The 13,557-nt window shown below is 39.3% G+C and overlaps 1 protein-coding gene across 8 annotated transcripts; it reads right to left on the bottom strand.

The window, feature by feature from the left end:
• Window positions 1-764: 764 nt before the first annotated feature.
• LOC106657101 (S-adenosylhomocysteine hydrolase-like protein 1) lies at window positions 765-12,549 on the bottom strand. Of its 8 annotated transcripts, none has more exons than XM_014378404.2 (10): window positions 11,957-12,549; window positions 11,426-11,844; window positions 8,082-8,129; window positions 6,612-6,696; window positions 5,874-6,067; window positions 4,433-5,227; window positions 4,112-4,358; window positions 3,920-4,040; window positions 2,917-3,061; window positions 765-2,677 (listed from the first exon to the last, which is right to left on the bottom strand). In XM_014378404.2, exons 2-9 carry the CDS (start codon window positions 11,606-11,608, stop codon window positions 2,998-3,000), a joined length of 1,737 nt encoding a protein of 578 aa, XP_014233890.1. In that variant the 5' UTR covers window positions 11,609-11,844; window positions 11,957-12,549; the 3' UTR covers window positions 765-2,677; window positions 2,917-2,997. The 8 variants fall into 8 exon arrangements, with proteins under 8 accessions (XP_014233890.1, XP_023318787.1, XP_014233891.1 ...); XM_023463019.1 differs by having other exon boundaries at window positions 2,932-3,061; XM_014378405.2 differs by having other exon boundaries at window positions 5,874-6,055.
• Between the last annotated feature and the right edge of the window lie 1,008 nt (window positions 12,550-13,557).

Genomic DNA, 13,557 nt, shown 5'->3' with positions numbered 1-13,557 from the left:
AAAAGTATTATGAGATATTTTGATTCTTTACTGCGTGTACTTAAAACTTACACAAGTACTTACATATAGATAAATGAAATTTCTTAGTAAATTTACTATTTAAAAACTCGAATTAATTTATGTATTATGATTTCTATATAATCGGAGCAATTTTGTCAAGTCACAAATTTTTCGTGAGCTTATTTAATTTTGAAAATCCAAAAACAGTTACTTTTGTAACTGAGATATCGTAATGTAAACTAATAATAAATTGTATTTAATAGCTATTATTCTGGTATAAGGCATCTGTAGTTGGTACTTCAATCAAGTCAAAAAATAGCAAAGTAGTTTTTATTTGCTACTTTTAACTATTAATTATATCGAGACTGTTCATTATTTTTCAGCATGAGTCGCAAATTTATTTTTAACAATATTTGAATTCAATTAGAGACTCAAAGTCTCTACTTCTATTAAAGAAATCAAAGAATATATTTGAAGAGTTATCTTAAAATCTTACATCACAGTTTTTTCAATGTATCGAATACATGTTTTGGCCTTAAAATACAGAAAATAAAAGAAACAAAAGTATTGTAAAAAAGTATTCAAAATAATTTAATATCTACTGAAGAATTGTAAAATTGAAGGATTATGACTGAAGGAATATAATGAACAACTCAAGCGAAGTATCTATTTTTGGAGTTTTATAGAAGAAAATAAAATACAACTCAAAGCATGCTATGTACTGAAGGGATTCATTGAAGTTAGATCACAATAAAAGATTTGAATCATTGAAATGTTTCCGTTCTTTATTTACGGTTTATACAACATAATGTATTAGAAAAATACTCATGATGCACTCAAAAACATTTTGGTTTTTTCGCCGGAATATTTATTAAAATAAACTGACCTTTTTTCAAATATCTTTGTATTTTAAAGTGATTCAAAATCACACTATAATTTTAGATTTTCACTTTGTAATTGGATTGTCCCTGACTAATGAGAGCACATTGATTTTTTTACTTTGAATTACTTGATTTTTCGAGAAAAAGAGAGAAAAATGATTCGTTTAAACAAGTGAATCTATTTAAAAATAGAGAAGACGATAGGCGTTGATTTTTTTGAACAAAATAACTTTAGGCCTTCTCTGTGTTGCTATAAATTCATCGTAAAAAGGATAGGAACAATTTTTCTTCAATTTTCCCTGTCTCGCAAAGATCAACAACATCAATCCACATGCACGTCTCTGAGAAAAAACACCCAATAAGATCAATGTCAAGATCCATTAGTATATAAATTCGTATACTCCCCACTAAAAACATTTTCCCAGCCGCACATGAAACTCGAATAATTTCGTGATATTTTTTCGTTATGTTCGCGTTTACAAGTTACATAGCGATCCTTTTAGCTCGTACGTATACGTGTCACACCCCTCCTGAAAATGTGTAATTGGATTAGTTATCGTTCCCTACGGTTTGCTCCCTACTTGCTAAGCTTTTGCTCTAATTGATGTGTGTTCATTCTTTCTTGAAATCTCCTCCTCGCTTTTCGTAGGTGACTTATAATACTTAACAGCATACGAATAAAATGTACATTTATTTCACTGTAAATTCGTTTATTTTATTTTTTTTCTTCATTTTTTTCTTACGTATTTGTTAGATAAGTACACACCCATTCGTTACAATATCCTTTTTTGTTTTTTATTTCTTAACGTACGCAATATATAATAATTATATATTTCCCATGCAAAAAGGCGCAGGAGTCAAAGTACCCGAGAGGTTCGCTTCTTCTAACTGGTTTAAGGCGTGAAAAAGGCCTTCTGATGTGTGAAACTCTCACGTACTTAGACCTGACTCTTCATCCATTCATCAAACGGGTTAAATTAATTAATAATACAATTATAGTCTGTCTCGTTCGCTCAGTGATTGATACAATACATTATGTGTCGGACAAATCAAGCTCCAGTTTATAAAACTATTTGTTTTGATATTTATGTACAACACATGGTGCGTCGCGGTTTAAAAAACTGCATCTCTTCTGCGAAAGGATTTGTTTAAAAGTCTTGACGGATTTTACTTGCTTACAATAACTACGTTTTACACATTCCACGTATAATATGATAAAAATAAAAAAAAAGTTTTTTTATGTACAACAACGTCTGGTTATCATCGAATCGCTGATCTTTCATGATTTTTTTTCTTCAAATAATTGACGACAGGAAATGAGAACTGAATCGAAAATTCTGCAAGCATTTCTACTATTTTTTAGAACGGTAACATCAATGCATCATCACACCTATTTACAAAATACTATCTCACACACAAATTCTTTTTTTCTCACATCCTTTTACAAATCTGTTATTATGATGAATAAAATCAAACGAAATGTAAATATAATACAAATTCAATTAGTTCAATGCATTTACTCGTGTCCAGCTGAGTAATAACGAAAATCGTAATTGGATCCGTAATCATACACCTACCGCATTGATATATAGGACGCGTCGACATTGACGCGACACCTCTCCATTTCCGGCTATCCGCTTGTGTCGATAAAATTTTTTTTCATTCGAATCAACTCCAGGAATTTGATTAAAAGATTTTTTTGCATCTTGTTAGAGAGATCCATCTCTTTCAATTTTTTGTTCAATAAATAAATCATTGCGTCGATTCGAGTACTTTAACGCTGATTTTTTCAATAACTGAAAATAAAATAGAGACTTTTGTTAATCGTATTTTTTTTTTTTTTAACAAACGTAGACGGCTACTATATATGACTAATAGGAACTTTGTAATTGTGCATGTGTATTATTAAGTTTTCTGAGAACGAAATTCGAACAATAAAAAAAATTCAATAAAAAAAGTACACTTACATAAATATAATAGAGAACAACATTTATAATAATTAATATAAGAACAATTTTAGGCAATTCGACCCTACCACATTTTATTATACCTCGCCTATGCTAACTTTTCTCGCCCCTATCACACAACTTCATTTTTCGCCCTGAGTACTTATCTTCTACCTTTTATTACTTTGTGTAAATTTTTGTTTTAAGCGTATCGCCATAATTTGAGAAGGGAATCTGTAGGAGAAAAATATATCGTAAGTCAATATTTCCATCCGAGTTTGATGGACAGACAAAATTTTTTGAATTGTTATTTTTATTATCATAATATAAAATGTGATTAATGCATGATTTCTGAAAGAACAATCACTGGTAATACGAAAAATTCATAACAGTGAATTTTTGGAATTACAAGACAACAAAATAAATAAACATAAAAATAAAATCAAAATAGTATAAATATATAGAGGATATAATATTGAAATTGAAATTCATGCAAATAATCCATGTGTAATTATGACAACTAACTTACTGTGATATGAGCTTTTTTTATGAGCTGTAGTGTAAAACATATGTTTTTTTTTAATTTTGCTATATCGAAGAAAAAGCTGCATTTTTTTTGGAAAACATTGAATCATGTTCTATGCAATTAAAAATTAATATAATGTATTTACCAAGCCTCAAGTTACGTCGTACGCAGAATTAATTTACAAGCTTTTTTTGTGTGTCCGCTCGTGCGAGAATAATAATAATTTTTTCTTGTTCCCATTATTATTTTTTTTGTTATCAAAAGTATGATGAAGTGTTGTTTTTATATAACATGTCAAAAACCTAATGTTTTTGTTTTTTGTTGAACAACAACGAGGTGTAGTTTTCGTATAAGTAAGAAAAATTGATGGCTCGACGAAATAAATCATAAAGCACAAGTAGGAGAAGACAGAGAGATAATAGAGAGAGAACTAAAATTTCTATGTAATAAATATATCAAATTGATAAAATGTGGCGATCACGTACAGGCTGGAGGATAAAATGGTTCAATTGAAGAGAGATAATAGTTGATAGAGAAATAAAGCTACGGAGTGGATGATATCTTACCGATAATAATTAGGCTTGAAGGGGCCGGCTTTGTTGAGGCCCATGTATTTGGCTTGCTCGTCCGTCAATTCCGTGAGGTGGGCGTCAAAGGTGGGCAAGTGTAACGAGGCTACGTACTCATCTTGAAAAAAATGTCGGGTATAATTAAAAAATGTAAAAGCACGACAGAAAAAGAAAATGATTGCTTCTTACCCATTTTTTTAGGCAGCAAATAGACGTCGCTCTTGTAACGGCCCGCTGGGGCGTTGAACAGCTCGATCAGGGCCAGCGCCTGGGTGGCGGCCGTGATGGACACGACGAAGGACGGAATACTGGAACACGACAGATTGACGAGGCGACCCTCGGCCAGGAGGACGATGCGTTTGCCGTCCGGCCAGATTATGTGGTCGACCTGGGAGCGCACCTTCTCCCACGTCAGGTCGGACGTGCGTAAGCTATTCTGTTTTTTTCCCCCAAGGAATAAGACGTGTAAATATAAGTAGAAAACGAAATAATTGAAAAAATGAGACTTACGATATCGATTTCGGTATTGCTGTGGCCCATGTTGCACACGACGCAGCCGTTCTTCATCTTGTCCATGTGCTCGCGCGTCACCACGTTCTTGTTGCCCGTCGCCGTGATGACGATGTCGACGTTCCTGATGACCTCGTTGAGCTTGACCACGCGGAAGCCGTCCATGCTGGCTTGGAGGGCGCAGATGGGGTCGATCTCCGTGATGTAGACGATGCAGCCGAGACCTTTCAGAGCCTGACAGCATCCCTTGCCGACCTCTCCGTAACCGCAGATGACGACCTGTTTACCGCCGAACATGACGTCGGTCGAGCGTTTCAGGCTGTCGATGATGCTCTCGCGACAGCTGTACAGATTGTCGAACTTGGTCTTGGTGACGCTGTCGTTGACGTTCATCGCGGGCACCGACAGCTTGTTGGCCTTGGACAGCTGGTACAGTCGGTGGACACCTGTGACGGACTCCTCGACGATGCCCTTGATCATCTTGAACATGGCGTTGTACTTCTTGAGCATGAGGTGGGTGGCGTCGCCGCCGTCGTCGAGGATCATGTTGGGCTGCCAGTTCTCGGCGTTGATGCACTTGTCGATGCACCACCAGAAGTCCTCCTCGGTCTCGGAGCGCCATGCGTAGACGGGGTAGCCGGCCCATGCCAGGGCCGCGGCGACCTCGTTTTGGGTCGAGTAGATGTTGCAGGCGGCCCAGCGCACCTGGGCGCCGAGCTCCACGAGGGTCTCGATCAACACGGCCGTCTGGGCGTTTATGTGGGTGCAGCCGACGATCTTGGCGTTTTTCAGAGGCTGCAGGGGGTACAAGACGATTTTTCATTAGTTTTAGTCTCGATGCAGGATAAGCGTTATAATGTACCCAACGATACTCTAATAACCGACCAATTTTTCAATTCTTGGAGAGAATTAATTTACTTTGCAATTATTAAAATACCATATTTGAGTCAATCATTGTTAAATTATTCTTTGATTTAACTTACTGATTTCATACGTAGGAAAGTAGTAAATATTACGAGCTATGAACCCAAAAGATGTATTCAATCGTTATCGTTTATACTAATACTAATGTAATAAAAACATCTTTTGGGTTCTTAGCTCATAAAACATTTTCTATTTTTCTACATATTATCATATTATTGTATATTTAATGTGTTAAAAACTTAATGTTATAAAAATAATTAAAATATGTTGTGTTGAAGTTAGGTCTTATGTACTAGAAAACTTTAATGTTCAGAATGCTAATGCTTTACACCACTTTTAATCAAAATTTAAACTCAAGTTTCATTTCGAAAACTTTTCGAAAACTTTGATATACTCCGATTTTTTAGACAATTTTGCATTATTATTAAGAAAAGTTAAATTATTTTATAAATTCATACAAGGAAATGGTCGGAATTACTGTAAGTTCATGGTGTTGTTGTTGAGTTTTTGTAATTACCTTGTCATCCCTAGCTCGTTTCCTCAGTGCCATGATGCCAGGCATCTCCTGCTCGGCGATCTCGATCTCGCGCCTGCCGAAGGCATGCTGCTCGATGTTCCTGACACAGAAGTCCGTGAAATCCTTGTCGGTCTTCTGTATCTTTTCGCGAGGCGACACGTCGTCCTCCTCGCTGCTGCTCCCTGTGTAAGAGGCTGAAGTTTTGGTATTTTTGTCGCGCACAACGGGGGGCGGGAGCGTTACGTGTGCGTTCGATCAAGATGTAGTGTTTTGTTGTGGTTTTAACGACAATTTTTTTTTGTCAGTTGTAGTTGTTTGTAGTTGTTGATGATGATGTTTGTGAATGTGTGTGTGTATAACACGACGCACACGCACACATAGAGATACACATATAGGAGGTAATCCATTATTGCCAGGCGGTCGCAAAGCGTGTAAAAATTCAACAATGTTCAACGATAAATCAATGAAATTCTTTTAATTATCAATGATATATTTTTAAATGTATATAGCATGACAAATAAGAAAAAGAAAAAAAAGTTTACAGATGAGACAGAGAGCAGATCAAGTATTAAAGCATCTTAGGAGAAGGAGAAAGAGAGAAAAAGAAAGAAAGCGTTGATTAAAGGCATGCGAATATATAGTCATCGATAAAGGAGAGATATCGAAAAAAAAGAAGAAGACAGAGCAGGAAAAAAATCTATAGATATAAGTATAAGGAGATCGAGGATCATTACGTACCGGAGCTATAGCTGTCTGTACTGCTGGCTGACAACGAGCGGCTCCTGTATCTTCCGGCTTTTTTCAGCGCGCCGGACTTGGAGTCCTATAATGGAAAACGAGAGACAAAGAAAATTGGCATTAGTAATGATCGATACTTTGAATCCTGGCCGGGGTCAAACACATCTATCCATCTATCTAAGCTCGTGCGTAACACAATTTACTTTCGTACATGGATATGATACACACATTTGCACACATCAATTATGTGTATTATACAACAAATGAGAAGCCTGCGGGGATGTATACACAAACACACATTTATCATGAGAGATTAGTTGATATAAGCTGGCGCGTGTAACGATAATATTTATAATTTTTTGTATCAACAATTATACGCGACATGTACAATGAATATAAAAATTACGACGCGAAAAACGTAACGTATTTGAGAGGATCCGATCGAACGGCACGTAAGACACGTTTAGTTGATGATAAAGCGGAGCGCAGAGCAATTTTAATTTGCGGCGCAGTAGCAGATGTGCGAATTGAAATTGACTACAACTTCTATACAAACAGAGACACGAGTGGGTCGCATGCATATAATGTATCTATGCTACAGAGTGTAATAGGGGACAGTAGTGAGGCATATAACATTTAATTAAAAAGACGATACTCTACTAACCAACGACAGTAGTGAGGCGCGTTGAAGTTTACACGCGATGGAAAAAGTTTTTACGATACTTTACGCGTGACGACGGTGACGCATTATAAACATGCAAGAGGACGAGTCGAGAGAGAAATGCATAAGCGACTTTTTATTATTATGATAAATACACGTGTGGTAAGTTATCGTTATGATTAAAATCATTTTTTTTTCCTCTCTCTTCTCTCTCTGTCTCTGGACTCGTCAACTGCACGTATCTGCGTACGCGTTAGGTCGGCTCTTACGCACTCGCGCGATCATTTAATTAAAGCGAGATTAGCACGACGCGATGATACTAGCAGCTAATGATACATGTGCACTTTAACGACTATCGCTTATCAAATTTGCTCCTCCCTGAGCGTGTGTGTGGATGTAATAAGCACATGTACGTAAGTATCACGTGTGCGTGTGAGCTTCGACTAACAACAAATAATAATACATGATATTAATAACAATAACAAGGATGATGTTGAGAGACAACGAGCTTGAGGATTATTCACGTGTGTGTGATGATTATTATTATCATTTTTTTGTTGTTGTTGCTTCGCTTTAGTAACGAGTATTATTACGTGTGTAGTATAGTTTATACAGTGGAGGAGGAGATTACAACAAATTGGCGAGATAATTATTAGGCATTTACAAAACATATACAATACAATCAACAATTACGAGTATAGAATACAAATATTTATGTAAGTTAGCTATACAGAGAGGTTTTACATTGAGACATTTCTTTTTGCATTTTTTTGTATGTCAATTTTAGATTTCCATAAAGTCTTACTTACTAATTTTGATCTCGCGCCGTGATAGGCATTATTCGTAGCCTCTAGGCTCTGAAATCAGCAATAAAAACAGACACACTCTCAAAATCTATGTGTTCTCAAAAGTAGTTTTATAAGTAAGAAGAACAAAAAAAATTTAAATAGCAAAAGTACAAAAATACAACAATAGATATCTTCGCTCCAAGAGAGAGAGTGAAAAATTTTTTTCGCGCGGGATGTATAATTTTATTATTCTCCTTCTCGCGCTTCGCGAGGAAAAAAAGAGAGGAGAGAGTAGAGAAAAAAAGTATGCATCTGTATCTTACTTATAGATGTACGCGTCGAAATCGATACGCGTCACGACGAAAAAAAAAAGAAAGAGAGAAAAGGGTGCATTAGTGTATCAAGAATGTAAATGTATGCCAAGCCAGCAGCCAGCAGTATACTCGAGCGACGAGGCGAAACTTCGTCTTATTTCTTTATTTCTTTAATAAAACGAGACACGGATAAATGTATCCAATTATCGTATAGCAAGTGTCGAAGAAGAAAAAAAAAGTTTCGCGAAACCGACAGAGAATTCGCAGCCGCGGCGTCCTTTCGGCTAATACAATACGTAGTAAGTATCAAGTGTATCGTGGCCTGTTGTGTGTGCTTGCGAGAGAGCATGTGTGTCACGAGGCGCGCTTCAATTAGCATTAAAATACGTACGTTATGACGGGTCACGTGTGTGTATAGCAAAAATACTTGAGTCAAAAGTTTCTCTCTCTCTCGAAGATGGGCTTTTCAAGGACCACTGTCAAATTCGTCTAGAACACACGCGGAGAACTCTTCTCTTACCTGCCTCGGCAAGAACATGAACATCGCCAAATACACTTATAATAACGTATATCGACGGACGAGCGAAGCTAAGTCGTCGAACGACGGATTGGGACTGACTATGAGTGCACTCGAGATAGATAAAGGAGGCGACGCACATATGATCGCGTTTGTCTCTCTCTATCATCATTGCGGTTACAATAACAACGACGACTCATACGCAGTTGTATCATAACACACATGTCTCTATCTGTCTTTCTACGCGACGCCGCTGCATAATTCTATTGTTACGCCGCCGTCTACTCACGAGACGACGATAAAAACGAGAGAAGAGAAAAAAAAAGTAGGAGGAGGAAGAGGAGAAGAAAACGCAGCTTGCGCAATAACGCATGTAACATCAACAAAGTGTTTTATAAACACGCGGAATTGCACATGCGAGACGAAGAAAACGTGTGTGTATGCGTCGGCGGCGGTGGCGCAAAAAGGATGACAAAGTGTGTCTGCTGTTGTTGTTGGCGAATCGCTCACATGCGTGGCAGCTGTACAGAGAGAGAGGCAGGAGCGTAATAACTGCTATACATTATGTACAGCAGTATAACCAAGGTTACGCGAAATATCTATTGTATTTATTGCCTTCTTATTCTCGAGGCTCCTTTTTTTATCCTCCTATTACGTATGGTACTTAAAACGCGTGCGAGAGTATCAATTTCGATATAAGATTATTGCGCGCGAGCTTTTTTACGATATTTTGCTGTTAAAGAGAGAGAGAACGAAATTATACACCCCGCGGGGAACCACGTAAAAAACGCACGCGAACGTAGATAATGAAAACAAAAGAACGAGATGCGCGCGAGAAGTATTAATGATTTCCGAGAGAGAAAGAGAGAGTGAGAGAGATAGAGAGTAAAGCTTTCGGCGCGCGCGAGCTGCTCTCTTTTTACTTTTCAATGGCTTCTAATTACACACACGTCGTCGTCGCGCGTATTTCTCGGGACCTATATACCGACGTATGCACACTGTTTTGTCTGCGGCGCGTCGCGTTGGGCGTCAAACTTCATCAGCGAGCGATACATGAAATAAAAAAAGCTCCAGATCGTCTCTCACCGATGTATAAGTGCTATAATTCTTTGAATCCTTTTTTTTTCTTTACGTCATTTCGACTTTCGCGCAGCTTGCAGTGCAGCCTCGGTACAAAGCTCACGTTTCTTGCCCCTACTCCAGTGTCGCGCGCATATCGCACAGTGTCGAAATTCCAGCGGCAAACGTATCGAAGGAAAATAAAAACAACTATGCAGTCTCACGGTCACGCGTGTGCGAGCCGAGCTTGATCCCGCGCGAAAAGCTCGGGATTCGATTTATCATACGAAGATCGGGTGGAAGCCCAAAATGCCAACTATTTATATATTTTTTGGCGTGAATTCACGAAGAGAAAGACGCCTCTCGCCGAGCCCATTATTGCCGTCAGCTCGTGCGGCTTACGCGCTATTGCCAATACAATAACAAACCTAATAAAAACGAGCAAGAAGAGTGTACATCCAACGAACGTGTGTACGGCCTTTCGAGGGCGAACTAGATCTAGGTATCGGAGAGCTTCGAGTTGATGACGAAAGGTCGATCGTCGTCATCGTCGATCAATCCCCCCCGCGCATAAGCCCCGCCAAGCGCGAGGTGCCTATCTAAGACGATCGAGAGAGAAACATTAAACTGCCTGGCACACACACTCGTGCCCGATCCTGACCCTTCCAAGGCCAGAGCGGCGGCGGCGCCAGCTCAAACATTATAGCAGTAGCAGCAACAGAGTACATATACACGACCACAACGGCACATATAGACGAGTTTTCAAAGAAGGTCTGGGTGGGCTATAGATACTATATGTATGTAGGGCTTATGTATATGTGCGTGCCGAGCTGGCGAGTGTTAAGGCTATAATAGAAATCGAAAGGGTGAGCCTAAAATCCCAGGGAGTTTACTCGCGCGCGCGTCACAGTTTTCAAGTATAAAAGGTAATGGCATACAATATGAGAAAATGTATAAAATGTTTCATGTTCGCCTGCCACACGGCTTGCATCTCTCGTTTCTATACTCTTTCAATGTCTGTATATAGCTGCTGTGCATGCGTGCAGTTATTGTGTGTTTTCATGCTTTCTCTCTCTCTCTCTCGAGTTTCCGTATGTATAGAATGTCTACAAAAGCATGTGTGTGTGTGTGTGTGTGAGTGTGTGGGTATGTATGTAGGTATGCATGTTGCGGGTGTCACGAGTTACTCTGACGTAACGGGCAATTTATCAATAAAACGGCTGACTAGACCAAGTCCACGTTGGAGGCGTCCGAATATAATATTATTATGGGCTAACATGGAGTTAACGATATTATAAAAATAAAAACTAAAACGATTAACTATGAAAGTTGAGCAAAAAAAGGGTATAGAGTAAGAAGAAGAGCGAAGAAGATTTAGATGCGGTGCGATGCTTAATATTATCATTATCATAACTATCATCGTCATTATTATTATGACATATATATTTTAAGCTTAATAAGAGTCGACGACTGACCTTGGTGCCAGCCGTGCTCGAGCATGGCTCGGCGACGACGGGCCCGTCCCCGACGATCGGCCCGCTTATCGACGATCTCGCCCTGCCATTGGCCGGAGGATTCTGTCCCGCTGCAACAGCAGCCGCTGCAGCCAGTGCTGCTGGATGATGGTGATTATCGGCCGCTGCTCCGTCGTCGGCCATTGCAACAGCAGCAGCACACGCGATATGTGTGCGGATCTCTCTCTGGGCTCTTTTTTTAATGTATATATGTGTCACACGGCGGGGCACACACGCGCAACACAGATCGTCACAGAGTCACAGTCACTTACTTGCTACTACTTTTTTTTTTTCTTTTTTTTTTAGGTATGTATACTTTCTGTAGAGACTGTGTCCGCGCGACGACGTCGCAGTTATCGTACTAGTGGCTCGCAGCAGTGCTGTATAATATTTATAATCATTGTTATACTTTTCATGAGTGGCGAGGACCCCCCTCGACTTTTGCGTATACAAGGCGGGGGAGTTTTATTCGATATGTTTTACGTTATGTACCTGGCTGCGGGAGCTAAGCTGCTGCTCCTTTATTGACAAGCTAGAAAGCGACTTTGGACACACTGGGATTGGACTGCTGCAGCAAAATCGAACTCTCGTCGGCAGTGTCTCGATGCGGCACACTGAATACTTTTTTTCTGGACGAGTAAGCGTGTGTGTGTGTGTGTAATGCTGCTGCGGCTATTTTATACAGTATTACAGATAGCAGAACAACTCCAATAATTGGCACGGCACAGCAGTAGCAGCAGTGCGGAAGCTGCTCGCGACTACTCCACTCGCCTATTTTCTGCTACACAATGTTATGATGCTACTACGAGCTGGCCCGTCGCTAATATTATATCCGTTTTTATATTACGCACAATAGACCGACGAGAGACACGCCGCACGCGAATGTGCGTAATATCTCTACGTATAGGCGCGTAGCAGCAGCAGCAGCAGCAAAAAAGAGAGAGAACTGCGAGAGCGAATATGTGCTGTGCGAATGTGAATGTGACGAGTAGAGAGAGGGAGAGAGACTGAATATACGTTTAGAGAGAGAGAGAGACACGCACTCCACGATGGGCGCGCGCGCACTGCCTCACACTGCATGGATCGACTATTTGCCGAGGCAGCAGCAGCACCAGCAGCAGCAGCAGCGAATATGTAGACACTTTTGCAATTCTCGGCGGAGAAAGTCGTCCGCAAACTTTGAAGCTTCGTTCACAAAACGAGCTTGCGCGGCACAGCTTTTTTTCTGTGTCGCGTTCAAACTTGCCGCGTTTTCGACCGTTGGAAAATTTTGGAGTTGCCGCTGTTGGGCGCAGCAGAGTTTGTTACACTCTACGCGGCGGAATTGCGCTACTGCAGTTTATTAAAGTACCGATCGAATTTGTACCGTTGCGTTGGCCTTTTGCCAGGATTTTTGCAACTGTATATATACGCCAACGACCAGCAACGAGAGAGCTTTATATTATTATCTTCCGTGTATCAAACTTATTATAACGTTTTTTACGCTGGAGACTAGATAATGAATCGAGGAAGCGCATGAAATTTCGCAATTATTTTTATTTCAACAATAAAGTAGTACAAGTTCATTATTAACGTCTTCTTTTTCATTCATACGTTATGTTATTGTATATATTACACAAGTGCGCTGCATGAAATTTTAGAAAAAGATTATTTGTCATTTATGTACCAGACAAATGAATTGACTCGTTTATTCGCACCAAAAACAAACTTTTCCCGACGCCTTCTATTAATAGTGTCTTCGTTATATAAAATTGTAATAAGTATAGTACGCATCATCGCGAGCTGCAGTCGAGCTCGAAATTCAAGGATAAAACATCGTGTGTGCTTTTGGTGGAAAAACTTTGCCTCGGAACATTGACCTCGCTCCAACAGCGAGAAAAACGATTCGCATTACATTTCTAACTCTTTCCTTTGCCTTTTTTCTGTATCTCAAATCCTTTTAATCCGTTGAGTATGTGTGAACAACGACTTTGCACACGTCAACTTTTTTTTCACTGCTCACACATGAAAAATATAGTACTAGTGCCAAATAAAATGTCATCGTCGCAGGCAAAGATAGCTCAAAAAAGGCAAGTGTATACAGACGTACGTAA

Source organism: Trichogramma pretiosum, unplaced genomic scaffold, assembly GCF_000599845.2.
Source record: "Trichogramma pretiosum strain Unisexual culture from Peru unplaced genomic scaffold, Tpre_2.0 scaffold14, whole genome shotgun sequence".
In the NCBI taxonomy this organism is placed as follows: domain Eukaryota; kingdom Metazoa; phylum Arthropoda; class Insecta; order Hymenoptera; family Trichogrammatidae; genus Trichogramma; species Trichogramma pretiosum.
The sequence above is the reverse complement of the archived record's forward strand: the minus strand, read 5'-3'. Positions and strand labels throughout refer to the sequence as shown.

Coding starts and splice junctions, on each gene's coding strand:
- LOC106657101 (XM_014378404.2), bottom strand. CDS start 11,608: ATGGCCGACGACGGAGCAGCGGCCGATAATCACCATCATCCAGCAGCA. Junction 8,130..11,425: donor CGAGCACGGCTGGCACCAAG/GTCAGTCGTCGA, acceptor TGCTGATTTCAG/AGCCTAGAGGCTACGAATAA. Junction 6,697..8,081: donor ACGGCGCGAGATCAAAATTA/GTAAGTAAGACT, acceptor TTTCCATTATAG/GACTCCAAGTCCGGCGCGCT.